Source organism: Psittacula echo, assembly GCF_963264785.1.
Source record: "Psittacula echo genome assembly, chromosome: 5".
NCBI lineage: Eukaryota > Metazoa > Chordata > Aves > Psittaciformes > Psittacidae > Psittacula > Psittacula echo.
Genome location: NC_137739.1, coordinates 10,368,600 through 10,392,731, shown reverse-complemented (window position 1 = coordinate 10,392,731; position 24,132 = coordinate 10,368,600). Strand labels below are relative to the sequence as shown.

General features: G+C 39.8%; 1 protein-coding gene across 12 annotated transcripts in view; it reads right to left on the bottom strand.

The window, feature by feature from the left end:
- Positions 1-24,132, bottom strand: part of MYH11 (myosin heavy chain 11) — a 67,582-nt gene that overhangs the window by 26,146 nt on the left and 17,304 nt on the right. For 9 of the 12 annotated variants that reach the window (XM_080617274.1, XM_080617270.1, XM_080617276.1 and 6 more), the window contains 7 exons: positions 23,739-23,895; positions 15,828-15,855; positions 8,236-8,338; positions 4,061-4,153; positions 3,096-3,159; positions 1,625-1,723; positions 457-600 (listed from right to left, as the gene is read on the bottom strand). In XM_080617274.1, coding sequence (XP_080473400.1) covers positions 457-600; positions 1,625-1,723; positions 3,096-3,159; positions 4,061-4,153; positions 8,236-8,338; positions 15,828-15,855; positions 23,739-23,895 — 688 coding nt within the window. Of the gene's footprint in view, positions 1-456; positions 601-1,624; positions 1,724-3,095; positions 3,160-4,060; positions 4,154-8,235; positions 8,339-15,827; positions 15,856-23,738; positions 23,896-24,132 lie in introns of those variants that run through there. The other 3 variants (XM_080617271.1, XM_080617273.1, XM_080617272.1) reach the window with 3 other exon arrangements.

The window sequence follows — 24,132 nt, the reverse complement described above, 5'->3', positions numbered from 1 at the left end:
ATATTGTTCTTAACATAAGGTAGAAATAAATCTGCTTGAGAAGTTTCACCTGATGAGAGAAACTTTGTTCTCTTTCCATGAACATCTATAGCTTAGTTAATCTACTACTGAGAAGGAGGGAAATCTATGGACACTAATTAATAGTGCACTTAGAAAAACCAGCTAGGTAATGGTGGGTAATAGTTTTACACAGAGGAAATAAGAGGCAAAGAGGTTAAATAACATGGGTACATTTAGAATCCTCCAGTTGGTGGTTTATGCAAGATCACGTATGATTTTCCAGAGAAACATGGACATAAAATCCAAATAATCTTAATTTTCTTATATGAATGTAGAATCTCACTTCATATGCTTATTTTGCAAAGTGATTATTCTGGACAGAATAAACCTCTGTGCATTTGCATCTCTATGCTTTTACTTGTATATCTTCTACACAATCTTGCTAACAATTCTCACCTATCTGTTCTTCCTCAGTAAAGCCCATAATTTTCATGGCTTCCAAGGTCTCCTGGAACATCTCATCATCTTGTTGAGAAGGAATAGGCACGTGACCATTAGATAGGAAGGTGTAATTGCCAAAGCCTTCCAGCAACAGATCATCTAAAAAGCAAAGAAGAAAAGCTTTTCTTAATTGCATCAAATTAATTCTCTTAGGTCTTGAGTTCTCCCAATGAACAACAGGAAAAAACCCAGTGTTATCACCAAAGAAAGACTGTACTTGCATAATGAGTTTAGGATTTTATGGTGCACAAGGATTTTCAAAATAACTCTTCATTTAGCAAGCTTGATGGTGTACATTTCCAGTTTTCATTAGTAACTGGGGAATGTTTCTGCTCCTTGGTGGAATTTTGCACTCTATGTATTCAAATCTGAGCCATTCTTCCTAAAAATCTTTCATTTAATGCCATGCGTAACCTACTCAGAATTACATTTCTCCCAATGGGGATTCATATCAGGTTATAATAAGACTGGAACCAGGTATTAACCATAGTGGGTTGGACCAAAAGCCTCTTTGGCCCTATACTGGGGACAACACCAGATTCTTAGGTAAGGAGCATAAAAACCAGGGAAAGTATAGATTTAACCATTGCTTTATATGTTGACAACCAGAAATTTAGGGAAAGATGTCATATCTGAACCATGATGTTCCAATACACATTATGTCTAATCCATTTTTTTTGATCCACTTACCCTTTTCACCTTCTCAACATTCTGAAGGTATGGTTTTCCCAGTGTAATAATGTGCTGTAGGAGAGACATTCTCCTAATTTATTTTAAAAGCACAAGCCAATATTTTTATTGTGAACCCCAGATTCTTTTGTGTAAAAAAAAAATCAGAATAACTCTTCCCTGTTCATCATCTCAATGTCATTCAAGATGGGATCTGAATGGGTTTACATCTTTAAATTGAAACATCCTGTAAACTGCGAACAACCTGGCTCAAGCAGGTGTACATCAATTGAAGTTTTCTTATAATTCACTTGAGAGAATTATTTTCTATAGCTAAAGAGCTGTTTATTTCTAGAAAGGATGAAATTACAGATAGAAGTTAAGATAAATTACTTGAGTAAGCCATTGCTCAGACTGTTCAATGAGATCTAAGAATCATTAGCAAGTAACTTACTTCTCATTTGCTCAGAAGCTCCAGCAATCAAATAGTAAAAGATATGAAATGTTCGCTCATCTTTCGCCTGGCGAATAGCTCGGGATTTTTCAAGCAAATCTGTTGTCAAGTACGTTAAAAAAAATATCAGTAACACGTTTCAGTGCTTCCTTAATTGTGCCATCAGCCTCAGAACCATCAGTAGCACTGCAGAAATATTTGCCACAGGTTTGTCTAACACGGACAGGTGTCTGGTCTGTGGCAGGAGCTCTGGTATCGGTACTGTTCTCAGCACAATATGTAGATCAATTTTCTACCTCCTATTGAATAGTAAATGCTGGTAATCATGGTAATAAGCATGACAGTAGACATAAATGTTTCTCAAATCAGACATACAAAAATAGGATTCACAATGTAATTCACACCACTTCTAAAATGACGTGCCAATATGATTCTTTCAGCATAAGGTGGGGCTGCTGGAATGAAAGCTCTTGAGGCCAGCATTGTAGGCATAAAAGCAATAAAAGCAAGCTTCATTTATGGTCCATTTTTGTGAATATAAACTACTAAAAATGAAGTTGGCAATAGCATATTTCAACATGTCAGTTATTCACTCTCTGAAAGCTATAGTGCTGTAGGTAAAATATCAGTTAATACCAAAATAATTAAACACTGGTTTTTTTTTAAAGATCACTTGTCAAAATAAGAGCAGAAAGATAAACTGTTGTTTGATGCTATACCCAAGAACTGAAGTCCTTCTTCATAGGTGCACCTTTCTTTCTCATTTATTGGAGTAAGAATCTCCTTTTCTATGCAAAGCTCAGGACCCTTCCCTGACAGAAGCCAGGGTGTTTAGGGCTGAGGGTGAAATTGTACTGAGCACCTGGACTTCATCCTAACCTCAGGACCAGGACAAAGCAGCAAACCTGGACTTGGAACTGGGAAGCACTCTCCAAATTCCTGGGTAAATTGTAGTGATGATACCAGTCATTCAGCGTTATTTTCAAAGTGCCTGACACAGCACCAGTAAGAAACAGTAAAGTTTCAAGACTTCTTATGCATCTGGAAATGTAGACCACAGGGAACCAGAGTGACCTGTGCAGGATCACACTGATATGAGACAAAACTACAGTATAGCTCTCAAGATCACATGCAATCTTAATCACAAAGCAATCTTTTCCCATTATTGTATTACTGGGACTCAGCTTTAAAGTCCCTGCCATTGCTTTAGGCATGGTGCTTTCATTTCTGAAGCTATATATGGAGAATAGCACACTTTCCTATAGCTGAGAAAATAGACCTGAAAATGTAAACATGAGTGTAAGGCAAACTGAGAAGCTGGTATCAGCATAAATGGAGTCACTTCCCTTCATCTTTGTTTATACCGGTCCCAGCAATATTTGCCTTTCTTAGACATGCAATGGAGCTTGTTTATCTTACTTCCTTCTGCTGACCCTAGTTAGCTTCCCATGCAGCTCACTGAAAAGGATACAAGTCTCTATGTTTGCTCCGACAATGTAGCCTGTCACATCAAAGTTGATGCGGATGAATTTGCCCTGTGAATGAAAAGAAGATTTAGATTGGGCCATTCTTTCAGGTTATGCCAGGTCTTCCAATATTAGTATTTAGCCTGTTTAATAAGATGTACATCATCCTCTTAAAAATAACATGCTTGATTTCCTCCTGCAGGAACAACCCATGGAAAAGCCTGAAAGGAAGTGAATTTCTCTGATATTCCTGCTTAAGAGATTTGCCCCCACATTCCATTCAGGTACTTAGAGGGATAGGAGTCCACCCTACTGGGCCAGGCTTTGGAGGCTGGGGATGTGACCACATCTATTTTCTACTTTGATTTCCACAAGGGAATATCATTGGATCTGCATAACTCACTCTGCTATGATTCATTTGCATAGATCCCTCAGCTTTGCAGGGAGAGAGCAGAGGTGGGAGAGGAGGGTCTGCAGGGAAAACAAGCACCCGCCAGCACTCGCAGAAAATGTGTCATCCAATAGTGACAGCCCTCAGCTCACATCAAACTTGTACCTGTATGGCTGTTTTTTCTTTCTCCTGTGATTTTTAATATAACATATTAACCACTCTTGCTAAGTAACAGTCATACCTCATAAGATACATGCTCAGCTGTGGTGCAAAGAGAAAGAAAGCACAGATTTTGCTTGCAAATATTCTGAATGTGGCAATGTCCTGACCTGACTCTGGAAGGCCACACACAGACTGCTAAATTGTAAGAGGACAGCGGTACTGTCATGTTTGTGCTTGATCTTTAATCTTCCATAAGGCCAAATTTGTGTTTCAGAGAGGAATTCTAAATAGCTTTTAAGATATTAAAGACACTCTTTAAAAGAGAAGCAGTGATGAGGAGCACTGTCTGCACACTGTGTTTTAAGAGATGTTATACCCCCTCCCCCCCACCAACCCAACTGGATTTCTCCTACTTACAAATCTGGAGGAGTTGTCATTCTTCACTGTTTTGGCATTTCCAAAAGCTTCAAGAATAGGGTTTGCCTGTAGAAGCTGTTTTTCCAGCTCACCCTAAAATTCATTCAGAAGCAGTTAACCCTGAACTTCGTATTTGCTTAATTAAAACCAACACATGTACACTGGAGGAAAATGTGAAAAATAATTGAAGCCTCCTTTTTTTTTTTTTTTTTTTTTTTCTGTTGAATACTGCACTTCGTGTGGATTTGTTTTCATTCTCTGTTATTCTTTGTGTTTATGTATTTGTGCAGTTGACTGCTGTCCTGTATACATGACCCTTTTCCAGCCCTGCTGCCTGTGACGAATCAAAGTCTATTAATCTGTTTAGCATCATGACTGGCCTTTCTTAAAAAGAAAAGGGTCATTCAATGTGAAATATGTTTTTTCCAGTTTAATATCATTTTTAGAAGGGATATTCTTAAAGGAACCTCTAGCATGTCTTTTTTGAGTTAGTTTATTGAGATCCTTTGCTAGCAAATGATGATGTAATTAGAATAACTTGCCGAGAATCATTTTAATGTAATGCAGCACAAAGCTACAAAGCAGATTTCATCAAGTCTATTAATAATGATCCATGCAAGGCAAATAAGGTTAAATATGGAAATGCATTGATTTATTTCAAATCAGGATAATGAATTGTCATGCAAACACACAAATTTTGTATTATATTGTTAATTGTGATTGGTAACTGCTAATGAAGCAAATCATGCAATGAAACAAGCATGCATTTAATACTTCTATTTCTAAACAAATCAATGAAGTTGAAAAAATCCTTTGCTTTGAATACAGCTTTTCTGAACCTTTAATTTGGTTCTGTCCTATGAGGTCACTCACTTTCACATTTGCTTCTCATCACCTTATTCTTTGAGTACTAATCTGCAGTAACATGCATTGTTTTAAATAAGTCACCCAAAAAGGAAAAAATCCTTGATAGAGAATATGATATAGTTTAAAAAAAATTTAATCAGAAAATAAGTCAATATTTAAGTTGAATCTAGGGGAAACAATTTAGGAGATGAAAGTGCTTCACAATTAGTGTGCAAAAGTGGTAACCTTTTTCTAAATGCCATTCCTGAATATCTTGTAACCTATATGATAACAGCTGCCTCAAAAATATCATTCAAAAGCAACAGGTAGTTAACAAATGGCTAAACTTATCTGCATGGTCATGAGACAGGAGAATGAGCACCTTCCTGAGAACGTAGATCTACTATCTAAGAGTTGGAGGAAGAGGGCAGGAAGATTTCCAAACCAGCTAATACAGGAGTCCAAGAATAAGTAATGAATTCCTAAAAGTCCCTGAAATTTCTCTGTACTGAGCAACTATTTCCAGTTATACGCTGTAGACGTCAAAAGTCCACTATAAGCATGGGGTGTTGCTACAATCAGATAGTGACAGCAAGAACAGAGCCTTGTCTGCTAAACTGAGACAGATACTACCTTCTTCTAGTGAGAACTGAACTATGCCATAAACCTGGAGTATAAAACTGTGACTCCTAATTAACAGCACTGTGTGCAGCTTGAAGTCCACTGAACTCCAGAGTTGTCTCTGCCAGGAATAAATTAGGTTTTTTGCAGAGCACTTGTTAAATGAAGTGCTAAATTAACTAAGAGGTAACACATTGCCTTTTGTCATAGCTGAAGTCTGAGAGGCAGCAGTCAGAATGGGGAAAAAAAAGACCCCATTAAAAAAAAATAAAGATCCCATTTGCCTGGAACAGAAATATAAAGAATATGCTAGCAAACTGGCAAATTGGTATGCTGATACGGCACACCACAATGCAGGAGGGCCCACCAGGGCCTCTGAGAAACTGCTGTAATACACCTGCAGACACACGCTGCAGTGGGAATTGCTCTGTTACACGTCATAGCAGCCAGAACATGCTAACTTTTGTGGATGTGAACAATTCTCAACAGTTACATGAAAATGTAAAATTGACAGCAATATCAAATGGAAAAGCATGCAGCCAAACAAACCCATCAAACACTGTGAGGTTTAGGAATTATTTCACAACAGTCCTAAAAAGTTCAACCTGAAGCACAGAAAGCATTTGGATATTTTCATTGAGAAATCACATTGCTCATGTCAGGCTGAGTGGCTCTTTCAGGATCGTGGGAAATTTCAGTCAAACTACGGCAATTTGAACACACAGATATAGAAGAAAGTGATACTTGAGAGATGGCCCTGCCTGTGTCAGACCTCATTCTTTACCATGGAGCCTGACACAGTTAGGGTTGATTTGTGAGAGAGAGCATTTGGTGCTATTGTTGCTTTTTATCATATCATACAACATATTTCAACATAATCTCTCTTAAATTTTCAAGGTGCAACAATAGCATGCAGATCTACACTCAGTGCCTTAAACACACATCAAACAGTCTAAGTTACTCACGTAAGAAAAAGATGGACCTTGCTGTATTGAATAACATGGTATAAAACGTGTCAGTATCATTTCCATTACACAGATATATTTATTGTTTTTCCTGTATTAAAATAACCAATACACAGTTTCCATGCAAATAAACCAGGAATACAAATACAAACAATTGATTGCAGACACAGCAAGAGTACAAATACGATTAACATATATAAAACATTTTAACTGAAGAAAAAAAAGAACAACCCTGAAGCAAAGGGATGGGATTTGGATCCACTCCCAGCTTAGTCTCCCAGGACCAGACAAGGACAGATATTTTAACAATAAATCTCCAGTTCTTCTCTAGTGCAACTGAGGCATTTTGCTATCTATTATTTTTTAATGTCTGAAATTTCAGTATCAGTAGTCACAGTCCCTGAATTATTGTTTGTCAGCATGTTATAGAACAGCTTAGACTTTCTCTCAGCTCCTATCTGGTGGGTATTTCCCTTAAGGTCCATCTCAGGGCCAGCTTGATCCTGAGACTTGCATAATTCCTGAGAGGAGTCAGCAGCAACTGTAGTTACACGCCTGCTAGGGATGGCCTTGAAACCTCAAGTTTATTTCCCCCAGCCACTGAGCAGGGAGCCATTAGAAAGAAATCATTCTTTTGCATAAACATTCAACAAAGGAAAATGATGCCTTTGGCCTTGGACTGTTTCCACTAAATTTAATCACTAGTTTCTAGAAAATAGTACCCAGAGGGACATCTACTCCCTCCTCCACCCCCAAGCAGAATCCACTGTATATAAACAATGATTATTTATGGTGAAAGAGGGCAAGCTGCACACCCTGTGATCTGGAGTCTTCTGCCAGTGTACAGGGTACGCAAGGGCAGCTGCAAGACCCAGCAGAGGAGTGCTCAGGAGATTTTTACTTCACCTTCCACTACCCTGCTATTTACTTAGTTTGGACCCAGTCTTGCATCTGGGACACACTGAAATGTCTTCCTGAATTAAGCCTGTTTTGTCATAAAAGTGAATTGCTACATGTTTTTTGCAGAAGCTTGAGTAACATTCAAAAGGCTGGAAATGACATAGGACCTGGAGTTGTGTCATTGAAAACAGCAAAGACAGTTGAAGCCTCAGCCACACTGAGTTCTCCGGGAACTAGGCAGGTATAAACTCGTATTATGTGTTTGAGCATGAAAATCAACTTTAGTCACAAAGGCAAAACTATTACCAATATTGAAGGTAGAAAATACTTCTTAAAAAAGTGTGTCTCTCAAAATTATTCTCTCTGACAGAGGAGTAAAAAGACAAGTTTTATAGGAAGACTCTTTGGTAGGAAGAAAACTCACTTGCTAACAAAGCCAATCAAAACTCTGGAAGTTTAAATGCTGGTAGACATTTTCGTGATGCAGTTGGATAATGTGTTAGCTAAAGGCTTTCCCAAACTTGTTAGTTGCTAGGGGCCGAGGGTAAAATAAGGACCTGAGCCCTTGCAGACTTCAAGGCCTTCATACTAGGCTATAAATAGGTGCTATGCATATGGAAAGCTATGAATATTTCTCTTCTAGCGAAGTACATTCTGATTCGATGCCTAAGGGGGTGTCAAACAAAAGTTTTTCCATAAACATAGAGCTGTGACCTAACTATGGACTCTTAATATGTTGACTGTTTGGCAGGCCACAGTCATTGACTTGCTGTTAGCACAGTCAGCTAGCTTGGTAGTCCTAACAGCCGTCAAGAAGAGTTGAATACGGAAGAGCTCACTTACAGTGATGGTGGTGTCCTTTTTGCCCTTATGTGATGAAGCAACAACAGCCAGGTACTGAATAACCTTTTTGGTATTTTCTGTCTTGCCAGCACCAGATTCACCTCTGAGGGGAAAGAAAATAACACAAAAGAAGGTAGGCAACTAGTGGATTCCTTCTGCCATGTGGTGTATTTAGTGTATAAAAACAGGACTGGAAACTGCCCAGCTCAGTATTTACCCCAGAACACCATCTCCCCAAATCCACCCGACTTCAGCATGCAAAGAACGCATTGTCGTAGCTATATCTCTGCCCCATCAGTATTTTGACTGGACATTGGGCCATTTAAGGCAATTCTAAAACGTGATGCATTTTTGAACGACAGTTCATCTTGCTTTGGCGGCATCCGAACATTTATGAGAAGTGGAGCTGGCAGGGAGTCTGCTTGTATTTTAAGACCAAAAAATACAACATTAACTATGATGTGGTACAGCAGTAAGAAAAAGCATCAGCAGTAATACAACAGTTTTCTCTTCGGAAACTCCAGCATTAAAGTAGACTAACAGCTTGTATTGGTGGTAGAGAATAAGCGAATGAACCCGTCTCATCTGAACTACTTGTTCAAACGCTCCTTGAATTAAGTGTGACCAGAACCGGGACAGCTTGAGGTGTCCCTGCTAACCAGGTAGTAAGGGACATCTCATGTGGGGAGATGTCTGATCAGCAACTGACAACCTGGCTGTATTTTCTGCAGTGTCCCTTGGGAAGCAGGAAGGCAGTGGTAACTTTTCACCTCCCAGTGGACTTCGAGGGTTTATTTATGACTCTTAAGCCCTCTCTTAAAGTAAAACAGTGATTTTCAAGGTACAAGGGCCAGATTTACACAGTCTTTTCTCAGAAGAACATTTCCAGTCTACTTTTCCCTCTCACATCATTGCTGTGAAGAGGGCAACAGTCTAAATGTAAGTCGGACCTCTTTTTCTTTGGAACTAAAATGGATTTAAGAATAAAAAGAACAATACATTCAAAGATCCCATAGATATTTGTCAACTCTTTCGAAGCTGAAACCATTTAGCTGGATCCATTGCAGTTCTGCTTCTTTTTCTAATTAGGAAATACAGGGGTTAATTTTCCCTACCAAGGGACCAGTGATAAATAGACATAAAAAATATGAGTAAGTGCTGGGCAGAACTTCCAAGGTGGAATGACATTGATATAAACCTTAGGAAACCAGAAACAATTCCTTCCTAAGGTACGACATGATGAGAAGTGTTTCTTCTGGCTTTTAGAGTTTTAACCAGAAATAATTGAGATGAATATGTTCCTTTTCACAAGACCTGGGTCCATTTGCACAGTTGAGAGGTTGGATTCATTTTTGCCTGGGCTTCAGTGCTAAAACATTTCCATGTTTTATTGATAAAAATTAAGTGTCCTGGGAATAATTCCAAGCCAAGCACACCAATTTGAAAACATATGCCTGAAAAGTTTTCAAATAAATCTACCTTACAACTTTGTCTCTTGGAAAAAGAGGAAAAAAAAAAAAAAACCCAACAACTTTCTTCAAACAAGCCCCTGGCTTTGAACTATTCCATTTTATTAAAGGTTATTCGTAGTTCATCACTACATGAATTGCATTTCCTTTCTCCCAGGGCAACAGTGCCCATCATTTGGCTTTCCCTTGAATCCCTGCGAGTATTACCATATATGGCATCATTTTACTTGTAATTATCCTACCATACTGTAATGCTCAAGTTACTTAACATTTTGTTCTGTGCTTTCATCCTTAACTCTTTGCTCCTGCACAGGCTGAAGGTTTTCCTATTTTCGGCAGATAGACTTTGAGGCTTTTATTTCCTTTTGAAGTGGATAACTAAAAGTTCTTCAGTGTGAAATGGAAATGCTTCCACAAGAAATGGAGAACAGACAGGATCAGACTGTGAGCTGGTATGAGGAATCCCATGTTTTTAAAAATCTACATGCTCTCTCAAGCTCGGTGATGGAATTTTTAAAGATGGCTGTTTTCCTTGCAAGCAACTGTCAGTGGTTTTGGCACAGATCACACACAATGTGTTTACTCCAAGGAGAAATCTGCTCCTCCCCTCTGAGTGCCCATTTTCATTGGTATTTGCCCCTAAATTATGTTCCAAAGTGGGTATTCACTATATAAGCGCTGTTACCACTGTACTAATCACAATCTTTTGAGAGTAGATAGATCATTTGTTTTACTGAAGCATCTCAAATCATTCTTGTGGCCTGCCATACATAGAGACAGCGCATTTACTACCAGTGCTGTTCTTTGCACCCAGCGCAGATGGACAACACAAAAAACCCCAGATTAAAAGCAGGTCCCATTGCACAGTTCTCATTGCCCAACAACAGTACTTTACAGAGCAAAAGCATACATTAGGCTTACAGGCTTGCTCTGTCAAAAACACCACTCTCACACTGTGCGGCATAGTTTAAGTTTATTTTTCACCCATTTCTTGCCAGGCATTGTTTTAGGAAATCAGTACAGGATTCAAAGCTCATAAGCTCACATACATAGTGCTCAGTTATAACAGAGTTTTTGTACCACATAAACTACTAAATCCTCCATGACTTGTCAGTCCTGGGGTAAAGGTTGGCCTTGATCATCTTAAAGGTCTTTTCTAACCTAGCTGATTCTATGATTCGGTGGTTACCTTCACCTTAAATGAAAACTATCCTAGTAAGAAGAGGTTTCCAAATCATGATAAAGTGAATCTAGCAAGTTGGCCCCACTGTTGTAGGGTGAGCCTGTGGTGTAGCTATGACTCTTGTACATTTGGGTATAACTGGGAAAAATCAATTTAAAAAATATTTGAGTTTTGGTTTTTTTTTTTTTTTTTTTTTTTTTTTTCCAAAATTTGAGCACTTTCTATATTATTATTATAAGACTTAGCTTAATTCCATTTTTGGAAGCATCTGAAAGGTAGCAGAAGAATTTATTTTCATCATTTGTTTCATTAAGCAATGAACCACAAAAATTGCCCATTCGCACGTCTCCTAATCTGGCTATGCTGGCTCTGCAAGAAGCCTCTGAGCACAGAGCACTCAATGAGGTGCTCTAAATCACATCAGGGCTTGGCAGGCTTCACCCTGCAGTATAAGATATGCAAAGATAATGAACATCTTCATCCTAGACCAGCTGTACCCCACTAGAGACCTGTCTCGGAAACCAGTCTACTGATCCTACTAGTTTACTTATAAAAAAATTCCCAAAAGAGACCAAGCTGGTTCAGCACCGAGCTCCACCCTGGGTCTAAAGCTACACAAGATATCTGTATAGGAGAAGGGCCAGGCAGAAAGGCTTGACAGCTCCAGCCTTTGAGATTTAGTGAGCTGGGAAAGAGAAGAGTTTAGCTCTTGTGTGGAGGAGTCTTTTGACTAATGGGGCTCTGCAGATTGGAGGATAATCTGGATGTCTCTGCTTCCTGACCTGTGTCAGGGGAGACAGTGGGCTGAAGTCCCATGGCTGGGTGAGGCTCTGAAGAGTTTGCCGAGAAAAAGAGAAGTGAGGAAGGGGAAAAGGGCAGCATGGTCACTGCCTCACCCAACATTTTGTCTGTTACTGTATTAAATTAAGTGGAAACAGCACCCTGCTACCATATGTTTTTATAGAAGCTATTCAAACTACATGCATGTATTAAAAAAAAAAAAAAGTAAAAGGTAATGCAAAAGTGTTTGATTATCAGTAAAAATCAAGTGTTTAACAGGCATTTGTTTCTACAGGCTTCACGTTATGCCAAACACGCAGAATTATGATCAGATTTTTTTCTCATTAAAGGTGTTTTTTTGCATAACTGAAACTCGTGCACGGTCCTTTAGCCACATCTGCTTTCTCGAAAATATTATACCCACTGTTTTCAAGAAGTGGCTAAAACCTGATAACCTCGAGATCAGACAGGTTTAAGGAGGAGATCATTAAAACACTGACATGCTTAGCTATGCAAATTGGCACCTGTGGAATTTCTAGTAAAAAACCTGTTGGAAACTCCAGGAGAATCCCCTTGCATCTTTAGAAATCACACAACTCAAAGGCCAGAAGTCTCTTTTAAGGACTAGTGCCTCTACTTACATTGGTAGAAACTTGGAAAGTCACAAGCTTGTTCACTGGCCATTGCTTAGTCCAATTCATGCTTAATGGCTGATACACTGAGGTTGCTCATTTCTCTGAGCAACTGGATGGATTTCTTGCGATTTTTCCTTCAGCAACATCTAATGTGCTAGTCAAAACAGACCAGCATGGTCTTTGCAACAGTGAATAAAGAATATTTCACAGCCAACTCAAATGTCAAACAAGAGAAACTGCACTGGGGGAGGCCTAAGCACAGGCAGGAGTTTCAGGGAATCCCAATAGCTAGGCAGAGCAGTGAAAGCTGCTCAGAACACTACAAGGACCAAAACATGAGGATGGAAAAATCTTCACTGCCTTAGTTTTCAGACATGTAAAATAATAAGAACTCATACCCTCAGTGCAGTGTTACATATTGTGATTATATATGTTTTGTTATGTCATGTTATGCTGTAATAATGCAACCACAGATACATTCGTTAGTAAGCACAGCCATGGTACAAGGTTTGTCATGTTCCAGAGAGGCAGCTTGTAAATGTGCATGACAGGATGTGGGTTTTAATGCTGACTGTGAAGTGGCAGAGAGCAATTGGCAGGGAATGAGATGAGATGAGAGGATGTTCAGTGATGCTGCCCATGAAAATGAGCTAACAGCAGAAAAGATGTGTGCACAGAGGAGAGCAGATCAAAGGCAGTATGTGTGTAGTTATTAATAAAATGTAGATGAAGTAATGAGGTCTAGGAAAGACAGGGAATTCTGAGGAAGCATTAGAACCCATGAGCATTAAAGACAGATGGAGCATTTTAAACATACCACAGTTAATCACACAGAGGGTAAGGATTGAAAAGAATGCAAACAATACTCAACCACATGACGGTAGGTTCAATGAGCTGAGGGTGAAGACCTGAGAATGGGTATATTTGTACTCAGTAATATGGAATCGTGCCTAGTTCTCAGATTTATGCCCCTGCCTGTGCCCCAGCAGCATTTCAGGCAAGTCCCAGGCACTCAGCATCCTACCAGGTCTTTGGTTTCCAGGTGAGTTCCACTAACAGTGGAATAACCTTGTAGAAGTAGTATGAAGCACACAGCACAAAGTGCTTAAAAATAAAGTGCCCAATCCCTGCTTGCATTTTCGTACCAGTATTATTTCATAACCCTGCTGAATTCCCATGAGGTTAAAAAGTTATTTGTGGGAGATGAGTCGCAATATGTGGAAGAACTCAAGAGTCTACACTGCAGCATCACTAAACATAAGTGAGTTTTTGGCAGCATCCACAGCCACATATATATAAGTCCTTACAGCTACATTTGTTACAGTTTAGGTACCAGGCCTTGGAAAGTTTGAGTCTGTAGCTATTTAAAGGGAATATCCCATCTGATCAATGCCATGAAGTCTTCAGTTATTGTTACATATTTTAGGCAAAAAGACAATTCATTAGACTTTTTAACAATTCTATAAAATAACACAAATTGCTCCCACTTGACAGCTGCCCAGCTGAAAGCCAGCTGAACTTTCTGCTTTCTGTACAGCCAAATAAGGCCAACAAGGATGATAAACCAGTAGTGGTGTAAATTGTGTACATTGGTTTTAGCTTGACTAATATTTTTCATTCAAAAGACGTGTGAGGGCTGTTTTAAGCTATGGCTCACGATGTCCATCCAGCATCCAGCAGTTATTTTAGACATCTCAATGAATCACTTACTGTGGCTGTTTTCAAAATGGGAAAGACATTTCACTCTATTTCACATATTACTGGTGTGGAACAACTTAGGTTTCCAGCTTAGCTGGCCAGGTAAAAAAAGGGTATTTTCAGTATAAGATAGCTGTCAGAAGTGGATCCTTTAATGGATTTTCATAAACAAGAGGCATAGATTTGCAAAAGAAAATCCCCTTCTTAAAAATCCTAATATTTAAAGAAAAGTTGAAAAAAGAAGAAAGTTAAAAAAAGATCTGAATGTTTACCAGTGGAAAAACAAACTAAAGTACAAGAATAGAAGGAGGAAATGCATATTGTAAGTTAGTCTACATTACCATGACATGTTTTATCCTGGGAAGAACATGATGGTCAATTTTTATTTCATCATTGCAGCAATTTTATATTTTGTTTTAGTATTAACGCATTTTTGGACAGACCTGTGATTGCCATAGTTACATATTACACAGAGGTTAGAGCTATGCTTGCCCTTGTGGTACCAGATACAGTATGGAATTCTTACTTTTTCCTGGGTGATAATTTTTTCCAGGCAGCACTGGCACTCCCAAGTAACTGTCTGGCTGGTGATTGCTTTTTAAAAACTGTACTGTAAATACATATTTAGTCAGTCAGTAGCCACATTTTCACCTAAAACCAGTTCAGTCTGGGACTATGTATGATTACAATATTTGACGGACTACAGCATCACTGCACAAACCTGCTATAAGTAATACGCATGCCATGTTCTGCAAACAATAATTAGTATTTATACAGATTCAAATCCTACCTCTGATCAGGAAAACTGAAAGATGCCTAATACAACAAACACAAAATTGTGTCAAAGGCATCATTGATGCCATTCAAGTAAAAAAACCCAACTAAATAGCAACAAAGCAATGGAGAAATGGTCAAAAGTTAAGGTCAAATAGGAGATCCCTGCCCAATTCAACAGTCTGAGTCTTTTGCAAAATAGGTAGGGATGATAAACCAATGGCATTTTGAGGAGTAGTAAGTTGTGCAAAGTAAAGCTTATTGCAGTGAAATTACTGCCTGACACATGATACTGAACCCCATGCTGGATCTTTCTGAGCACTGGCAGGTCAAAACTCCAAGAGTAGGCCTTCAGCAAGCGCAGACATGGCAAAATCGGAGTTCAAAACGGGGCTGGCTTAGCTGGTATTTCACTATTGCCTAAACCAATAACATACAGACTGCAGAAGTGTACAGCCTGTGCCGTGCTGCTGAGCCCTCCTAGCCTGCACAGCCCTGCCTTTCACACGGCTCAGGGGTGGCCTCTGCCAGCAGGGAGGTACCAAGTCTTTCCCCTTCTAGCTATAGTATATGCAAACAGCACAAAAGAACAGCATGAACAAGAAGGATCGCACTTTTTGGCAATGACAACTGAATTAAGAAGTTGTGGTGAGCCACCAACAGCTAAAAATGAAAAACAGTATGGTAACTATCTGGGATGCTCTGTGTTCCTCAGTTTTCTCAGTTCCTCAACTTCCTCTTGGAACCTTTTAAAATCTTTCGTTCTCTCTACGCACAGTTTTACAACCACACACACAGCTGTTCGTTGTAAACTCTTAAATCTCTAAATTCAGAAAGTCAATTTAAAGAAATGACTTCGTGCCTTAAAGACTTCCTGCAACACTGATACCTGCTTTTTATTTTATCAACAGTTATATCTACTGGAGCAGATTTAGGATTGGAGTTCAAGCTTACTGAAGGTGAAGAGACTATGTCTGTTCCATCAGAATTTGAATCAATTTTCAATAAAGACAGACACTGTAATGTTGAGATACACTAAAACAGTTTACTTACGTGCACAGGATAGACTGGTCTTCTCGATCTGTGAATAAAAATAATTAAATCCGTTAGTTAGGGATAATGGTTGTCCTGACAGAAGCACTTATATTTATAAGGATTTACATTGAATAGCCTACAGCTTCCAAAATCTGGCCATCCATGATTAGTCAAAAGGACTGGGTTCATACCTTATATAATTTGCCCTCGCATTTAAATAACCATTTCTAATGGAATTATTTTGTACCAAAAATGAATAAAAGGTTAGGAGTTCAAAACTAGTTTTTGTAAATACCATTGGAGATGAACTTTAATGAGGACAGCAGAAAGATCAGGCTTTCTATAAGAAGATTATAACTGAAAATTTCCAACCTGAATCTCTTAGGTTTTTATTACGCTTGTGAAGTATGGCCAGCAGCCCACTTGAGACAAAGTCTGGACAGATAAGGCATCAAAACTTAAAATGTTTGAAGCTGATCATAGCTTTGAATTTTGAAAGCAGAGCAGTTCAAACACCTAAATAATGTACTCTGTTTCATTTCAGACTGAGAGACAACTTTTATCAAGAGGACATTAATTTCTTTGAGATGTTCTTCAAAGAACAAGATTAAACGAGATAGTTCACGTATTTTTCTATAACATGTCAACACATACCTAACTATTCTTCATGCTTTTAACTGTGAACAGGACCATCAAACACATTTTAGATCGACATTTATAAAAAGGTGGGCCAAAATATCCATTTCTACTGTGTGAGGCACGTGAGAGGTTTCTGTACAGCAGAGTCCAGTGAGCTTCAGTGCTGCAGGAAGGTTTAGTTTTACATCCATAACCTGCTCTTGCAGTGTTCCTCCCTGCTTATGCTTTTGGAGTCAGAGTTTCTCTTTACCTTCAGAACCTTTACACAGAATTTTCTACCAAAAGGCTGATCTCAAGCTAAGATCTCTAGGCTGTGATGGACAATAAACGCCTGCTCAGGTTTCATAATGAGCTCAACAATGCTGAACTATTTTGTAAAGCTACATTGAAGCAAGACTTACAGAAAAGCCTGTGGTAATGAAGCTTTACAATTTGCCGTCTATGTAAAGATGCATGACCAGTGTGTTTGCTGTGACAGTTCTGAAGTAGAACAAGATGATCCTTAAGGTCCCTTCCAACCCAAACAATTCTATGATTCTTTGATAATTTTTTTCACCATGGGAATGGTCAAATATTGGGACAGGTTGCCCAGAGAGATGTGGTATCGCCACCCTTGGAGCTGTTTGGAAGTAGACTTGAACAAGGCCCTTGAGCAACCTGCCCTGGCATTGAAGTTGTCCATTCTTTGAGTGGGACTGTCACAGACTGCCTTGTACAGACTGTAGAAAAATCTTATGACTTAGGAACATAAATTCCCAGGCAGCTCAAATACATCTTTGAAAAGTGTGCATAGTTTATAAATGTGAGACCAGGGGCAGACCATTAAGGCAGAAGCAAGTGCTTTTATATGGTTCGTCATTTATCAGATACAGAGCTAGCATTGGCTCATGGAGCCTCTGGGCAGAGGTCAAGACTTGAGCTCCTTCTTTTATTCAGTGTGCGGGGTGACTTGCAGGGCTACCTATCTGACTGCTTGCCCCTATCGCTGGCCCTGTATGTAATAAATATCATGATATAAAGAAGCTTTCTGTACTGTGTAAAGACAATGGAGATAAGTTTGACCTGTTAAGCTTGCAAGTTGTAATTGCTGCGTGGGCCACAGCCAGTCTAGGAAAAGCAGTGGAGGATTCTGCTGTGGCTGGGATTGATGTTAAACAATTGTTTTACTCCCAGTTCCTTGACAGCTATAGCATTAACTGCTTTATTGACCACTCATACAGCAAATGGTGCTACTGAACTGCTTTATTCAGTAAACTGGTGCAAAATGACTCATTATGTTTCTATTGGAGATATTTGTCAGCAATCAGCGCAGCAGGACTCTTCCACTTAAAAATCTGGGAGTAGAGGAGCTGTAGCCATGTTTATTTTTCACTGCAGGATACGAGCTTGGCTTTCTTTTAAATTAAAAAACGTGATAACACAATAGAACTCCTGCTAAAAATACACTGTTGTGTAAATAGAAACCATGGGCATACATTGATATTGCATCACAAACCCATAAATACCATAAAGAAAATTAAAGTGACTCCTTGATACGGAGTTGCCAGTGGAATTTCTGAGCTCAGGGAACATCAGGAAAAGTTGGTCTCTTCCAAGCCAAGTGTTTTCTCACTATTCTTTGCTGCCCATTACTGCCCTTCTTTTGCTCCCCAGAAAGCCAAAAGCCCCTCCTGAAGGTATATCATAAACTGGCCCACCACAGGGATTTGTATGAGTGCATGTGTATGGGCAGCTTTGCTGAAATGTAAGAGAAGAAGAAGGATTAGGAAGGTCAGAAGGTGCACCCAACACCCCTGGGATAGAGAACAGGCTGTGCAAGCCAAGCCAGAATTACTGAGTTTCTTTGGACTTGATCAGCCCAGTTCCTCATGCAGGTACAGGGAACAAATCCTGCAGAAATAGGAATAAGAGGGGGATGGAAGGAATGATGGGTCTTTGGTACTGGAAGGAATCAAACTGAAAGCAGGGACTGCTGGGTGGTTGCTGGCTCTCCAAGCATGCCTTCTATTGAAAGCTCTTTGAGACTCTGACTGACAGAAACTTGCTTGAGGGCTGTTGGGTGTTCTTGGAGGGAAAATAAAAATTATTTATCTGCTTTCAGCTTTCTCTTGTAGTGTGAAAGGCAGCTGGGACTGGACCGGTGCAACTTGCCTGTTCTCTGCAGGTGAACATCCTCATGGTATTCTCTCAAGCTTCTCTTCTGGTTGCTGGACTTACCTTCTTCTAACTTCCCTTGCGTTTGGTGACCATACAAAGTCTCAAAGCTTTCAGCCCTGCATCCTAAACTGTGCAGCCTGTACTGTGAAACCTCCTGCTGACAAATTGTGTGCACTTTCATGAAGGGAGAATTCCAGATGTAACTCTATTTCCTTCAGCAGTTTTAACAAATAGCAGTGCTAAGGATGAAACGTACCAGGAGATTTAATCCTATTCTGTTATGACTTGAGCTGCAGATACTGGTCTCATTTACTTTCAAGGGTTGTCCCATTCAATTACTCTTATTTCTCTTCTGGAATGTTTTATTCTACATAGAAAATACTGTGCCCTATTTTGGGAGTATGCAACTTTGTGTCGATCTATCAGAAGGGAATGACTTGCATGAATGAAACTCCTTTAACATAATTCCTGGGGCTTAAAAAGTAACTAAATTTATCTGCTAGATTCCAACATCTTTTTGATTAATGTCTTTTTAAAAACTTAACACTACTTAGAAGACTGACATGCCCACCCCCTGTGTTACCATATCAGATGTTTTGGACATTTTTAATGTTTCTCCTCACTTTTCAATAGCATAGAGATCTACATTTACATTCTAAACCCCAGCAGCTTTCCTTAGTATGCAGTTGACCTTTTTTTTCCCTTGTATCTGCTTAGCTTTTTCACCAAACACCTCCAGACTGCTTGTGAGGATCAGATGCCCCTCTGCTCTTGATAGACCAGCTAGCTCTGCTCAATCACAAACAAAATCAGATTGTTTATCACAATGAAGCAGCAAGTTGGCAGCTTTACCATAAAAGGAAAAAACCAGACTGAAACCATGTTCCAGCAGTCGCTTACTGCTTCTTCACATTTGTTAATAACCGTGCTGCCTGAAGGGGACATTTCTGTACAGTCCTGCTAAGGACACTTAAAAAAATAGACGACTTTTCACAGCAGCCTCCTTTTCTAAGATCTTGGGAACTGTGTTTCCCTCCCATACCTCCCAGTAACTACCAGGTTGTTTGTTTTTCCATCTTTAACCCAAGCTTGTATAAAAATGGCTTTGCAGAAAATAGACAACCTTCCTGATCCTGCAGAAAGCTATAATATAACTTCTCCATACGGATTTATTGCCAGAAAGCATAAAAAGAAAGCCTAATCGTCCACATAAAAACTTTATAGCTATTATTACTGCTATACAACTGGACTTTCCACATTTGTATTGTTTATCACATATTTGCTGTTTGCTGCATGCAGGGAAGATGGCAGAAGGCACCAGAATTACTCATCTTTACAGGGTGGCAGCTTTGCCACCAGGAAGCTACTTCATCCAATACACAGGAGAAAGATGTGGGTACAGAAGCATAGGGAGATTTCTTATGATCATAGTCTCTAAGTGAAGCAGTAGTCAACTAGCTAGTGTGTATGGACAGTCAGTGAGACCCAAGTCAGTGTGGTAGCTCCCAGGGACAGACACACACACACAAAATGCTCTCATGGAATGTTATATTCCCTTAATCATCTAGGTTAAAGTGGAGAAAATTTATTCTTGTTTTAGCTCTAAATGTACATCAGTGACTGTGCCTGGGCAATGATCACACTGCATTAGTGATGTGGTAATCAGTAGATTCAACAAGACATTGAGCACCCCAGTTTGAGCATGAGACAGCATGACTGCGATTTGTAAAAGGGTTTTAGGCTCTCAGAACCACTTGAGACAAGTGGAAATTTTATCTCTGCACAGCCAACATCTTTGTTAATTCCTGTGTCCTGTGAGCTGTCAGCTTTTCTGCATGTTTGGAAGAAAAGTCCTATTATCTGATTTCTGTTAACCATGGCTAAGTGATATTAATAGAAAAACTTTGATAGGACTTAAACATCATCCCTAATTAATAAAGTAACCAAGTAAGTCTCTAAAGCAGAGGAGGAGCACAGTGTGCACAGCTCATGTTTTTTTGCTGGATGTTTGTGCCAACAGGGGAGGTGGGAATGTGAAGGGCTGTGATTCCCAGATGAGCCTGTAATAAGACCAGTGATCTGCAGACACTGAGGCTTGATTCACTGAAAGATAAAGGTTCCCTGCAACATCTGAACAAGCTGATTGTTCTTGGCCAAGTGGCCCTGGTCATGAAGTACCAGAATATAATTCTTCAGTCTCATGAATCTAAGATACATTTTACTTTGGCAAGAATAAACTATGCAAGTTTCCCAGATAAGGAGCAACACTGAGATTTCATAGAGAAAACATTCAGTGCCCTGATCCATGTTTATGAGCAAGAATTTCTGTTTATATTCCATTTGTAAATACACTTACAAAAAACCATGAAGCTCTCTATGTCTGTATGTGTTGCGTGTGCACACACACAATCATGTTGACACCCACTTTCACCACTCCAATGTGAATACAATTTGGCTGAATAACAAGAGTTATTCTGCGGTTTGGTTTAGTTTTATATGCAAAACATGAGTACATTTTTACAAACAAAAGCACAGACTTAAAACCAGCGGGGGGCCCTCTTTGGAGATGGAAAGACTCCAACGTGGCATGTGCAAGTAAAGAGGCAAGTAAAGCGTGGGTGTCCTGGGCCTGTGATTCAAGATCTCGTGGGACTGCTCTCTGGCTGCCCTGCCAGCTGTGCGTGGTTAGGATGGGAGGTGGTGGAACAAGCTCTTAAAGCTTCCACTGATGATCTATTCCCTTCTCTTTTCTTTCTACTTGCTCTCCCCCTCCTCTCTGCTGTCAAGAAGAATTCCTTGCAAAGGGAGCCATGAACAATGGGGTGTAAAGGTTCCCCGGTAGTTGGTAGTTATGATATTGAATAGGGAGAAGCGTGCACTCTTGGCTGCCTCCTCTCCCAGCACCCAGCCTGGAAGACACAGACGAGCCCAGGTTGTCCCAGGTGCAGTTAATGACCACAGCAAACGGCAAGCCAGCTCCAATGGCCTCATCACTGCTTGAGAGAGCGTGTTAGGAAGGACAAGAAACAATGACAGAGGAAGAGAGAAAGACCTTCTTATGCTGCAGGCATCAGGCTGGTCTATGCTGATACTAGTTTCAAGTTAAGTAGAAAACTCCCATACCGTAAGGCCAAAAGAATTCTCTTGTTTCAGCACAGGCTGTAGTATTATGTTATGGTTTTTTTCTCTTTCCTGCAGATAGGTTTTTTTCCCCATCCCATTTTTAGGGACAAGCAGCAGCATTCTGCACAGCTGAATGAGAACACTGCTAATGATCTGCAGCAGCCAGGAGCTTCTTGCAGAGCTTCCCTGCAAGGCTTATAGCCTAAACAAACAATCTGAAGGAAGAAGACTGCTTTGACCTCAAGGCCTGTTCAGGGCCCTAGACAGTGCTGGATGCGGAGCACAGAGCTCAAGAGATGATCTGGAAGATGGATATGTGACTATCGCTTAGTAGGATGATCTTATGCCAAGTAAGTTTTTTATAAGTGTGCTTGCATCAAACATTATGTTTACTGAATCATGTTATTTTAAAAGCACCTGCCCCATCAGTCCTTAATATATTTCATATGCCTATCCTCCGGAATAATTCTGCTGTTACAGGATGGAGAAAGGTCTGTTTTCCAGATGTCTTTTGTTTTTGCTTTATTGATCCTCCTTCTCTGCTGCAGTGTGGCTCTGCCTTCTGAGATGCACTCAAATAAAGGAACTAAAATAGCTTTGGAAAATAAATGTTATATAAGCCATAGGAAGAAAAAAATTGACATTGCAAAGCAGATACCTAGCGCTCTGGGTTTAGAGTTGAATTACAAAAATAACAGAACTTTATTTTGGTATTTTCAGCCAATAGAAATCTGCCTGGGATAAGGCAATTGTAATTCTGTGGATTCAAGGGCCTGGCCCACACATATAAGACAATCTTTCTTCATTGTGGGGAAGGACTTTATCTAGTCTAAATCGTGGTTTAGAAAATAACAATTAACTATGATATGCCAAACAGGCCACTTGTAACTTCCAGTGAATTCATTAGGTTCATATTTTAAGTAGGACAAGTACAGGAGTACTGCAGTCCTTGTGAGTACTACGTGCTGTGCACCTGGAGAAATACTGTGTAATTTCATTTGCATAGTCAGATGAAGTGCACAGTGTTCTGGGTATGTTTGTAAATATTACGAAGAAATCAATGCCAGGTACTAAACTAGCTGTTAAGCTGAAATATCAAGATGCTGTTAATGGTTTTCACGAGTCCGATCTAAAAATCCATGAGCCTTAAATCCTTAACTTCTAAACTGGAAGGCCCTAAACTTTAGGGCCAAGGTGTGACCCTGCTGAGCCATAGTTACCAGCCAGAATTTCTGCAGGATCAGGCTCCTAATGAGGGCATTTAAATTTCAAAGTATTTTGTAGCATTCTAGTTTCTTGGGGCACCTGAGATCGCTGTGAGGTGGCAATTGGTTGTGTTCCTGTAGTCTACAGGCATTGCAGCCTCATACATTCATCACTAGTAGCTTTTTTTGGCTCTAAATTACGATTATTTTCTCAGAGCAAACCCTCTCACACTGTCAATAGTACCTGCAGAAGGAGGAGAGCACCGTGAATTTCAAAGGTTTTGTTTGTACTGTTTGGGGCCTGACTGCTTTCCCATTGCTGCTTGTTGGCATTATTGTTAGAAAACGGAGCACATCTCAGCTTGGGGCTCCAAAGCATGAGGCTGTAATGAAACTAGCTCCAAAACACTGTTTGAATTCAGTTTGCTAGGAAAGAGAGAGAGAGTGCAGCAACGCTGACAGATACAGCAGTGCTAGCAGCTAACTTTGGAATAGTCTCTGCTGGTGGAGAGGGAGCATTTTCCATGCCCGTATTTGCCAAAACTATTTGCTTGACTTTGAAACCTTCCCACATGCCTCGACACAGATGGGTAAAAGGATTGTTTTTCCTTTTTGAGTCACAGTGTTTGTGGACTGCCGTTCCTGCCAAAGAATTCCTCTGAAACTTCTAGAAAGCTTGTGTTGTCCTCCACAACAGATCTGTTCTGGCTGTGCTTCTTACAGGAGCACATGTGGAGCTATAAGGTGTTTTCTCCCACGTTAGTAGGCAGTGATGTCTAATAACTGCAGAATTGAACTCTCCTACCTTGCAGCATGCTCCTGTAGGCTGTGTCTGCAATAGCGTAGATGTGGGGTGGCATCTCGTGCCTCTTCTTTCCCTTGTACATGTCGATGATCTTCTCTGAGTAAATGGGCAGCTGTTTGTATGGATTTATCACGACGCAGAAGAGACCTGAATAAGTCTGCAAGGAAATGCAAATAAAAACTGAATTAATCTCACATGCATGTCTAGTCTGGGAAACAGGCATCAGCTGCATTTAGCCGACAGGATTTTAGCAAATAACTTTCTTCTGTATTCTGGTTAGTGCAACAACTGAATGTATACGAACGGGTGGTTTCCAAATAGTTGTTTCTAAAAAACTAACTGCCAGAAAGTGTGTGAATTTTGCAATCTAGAGAAACACCATGATCTGATGCTG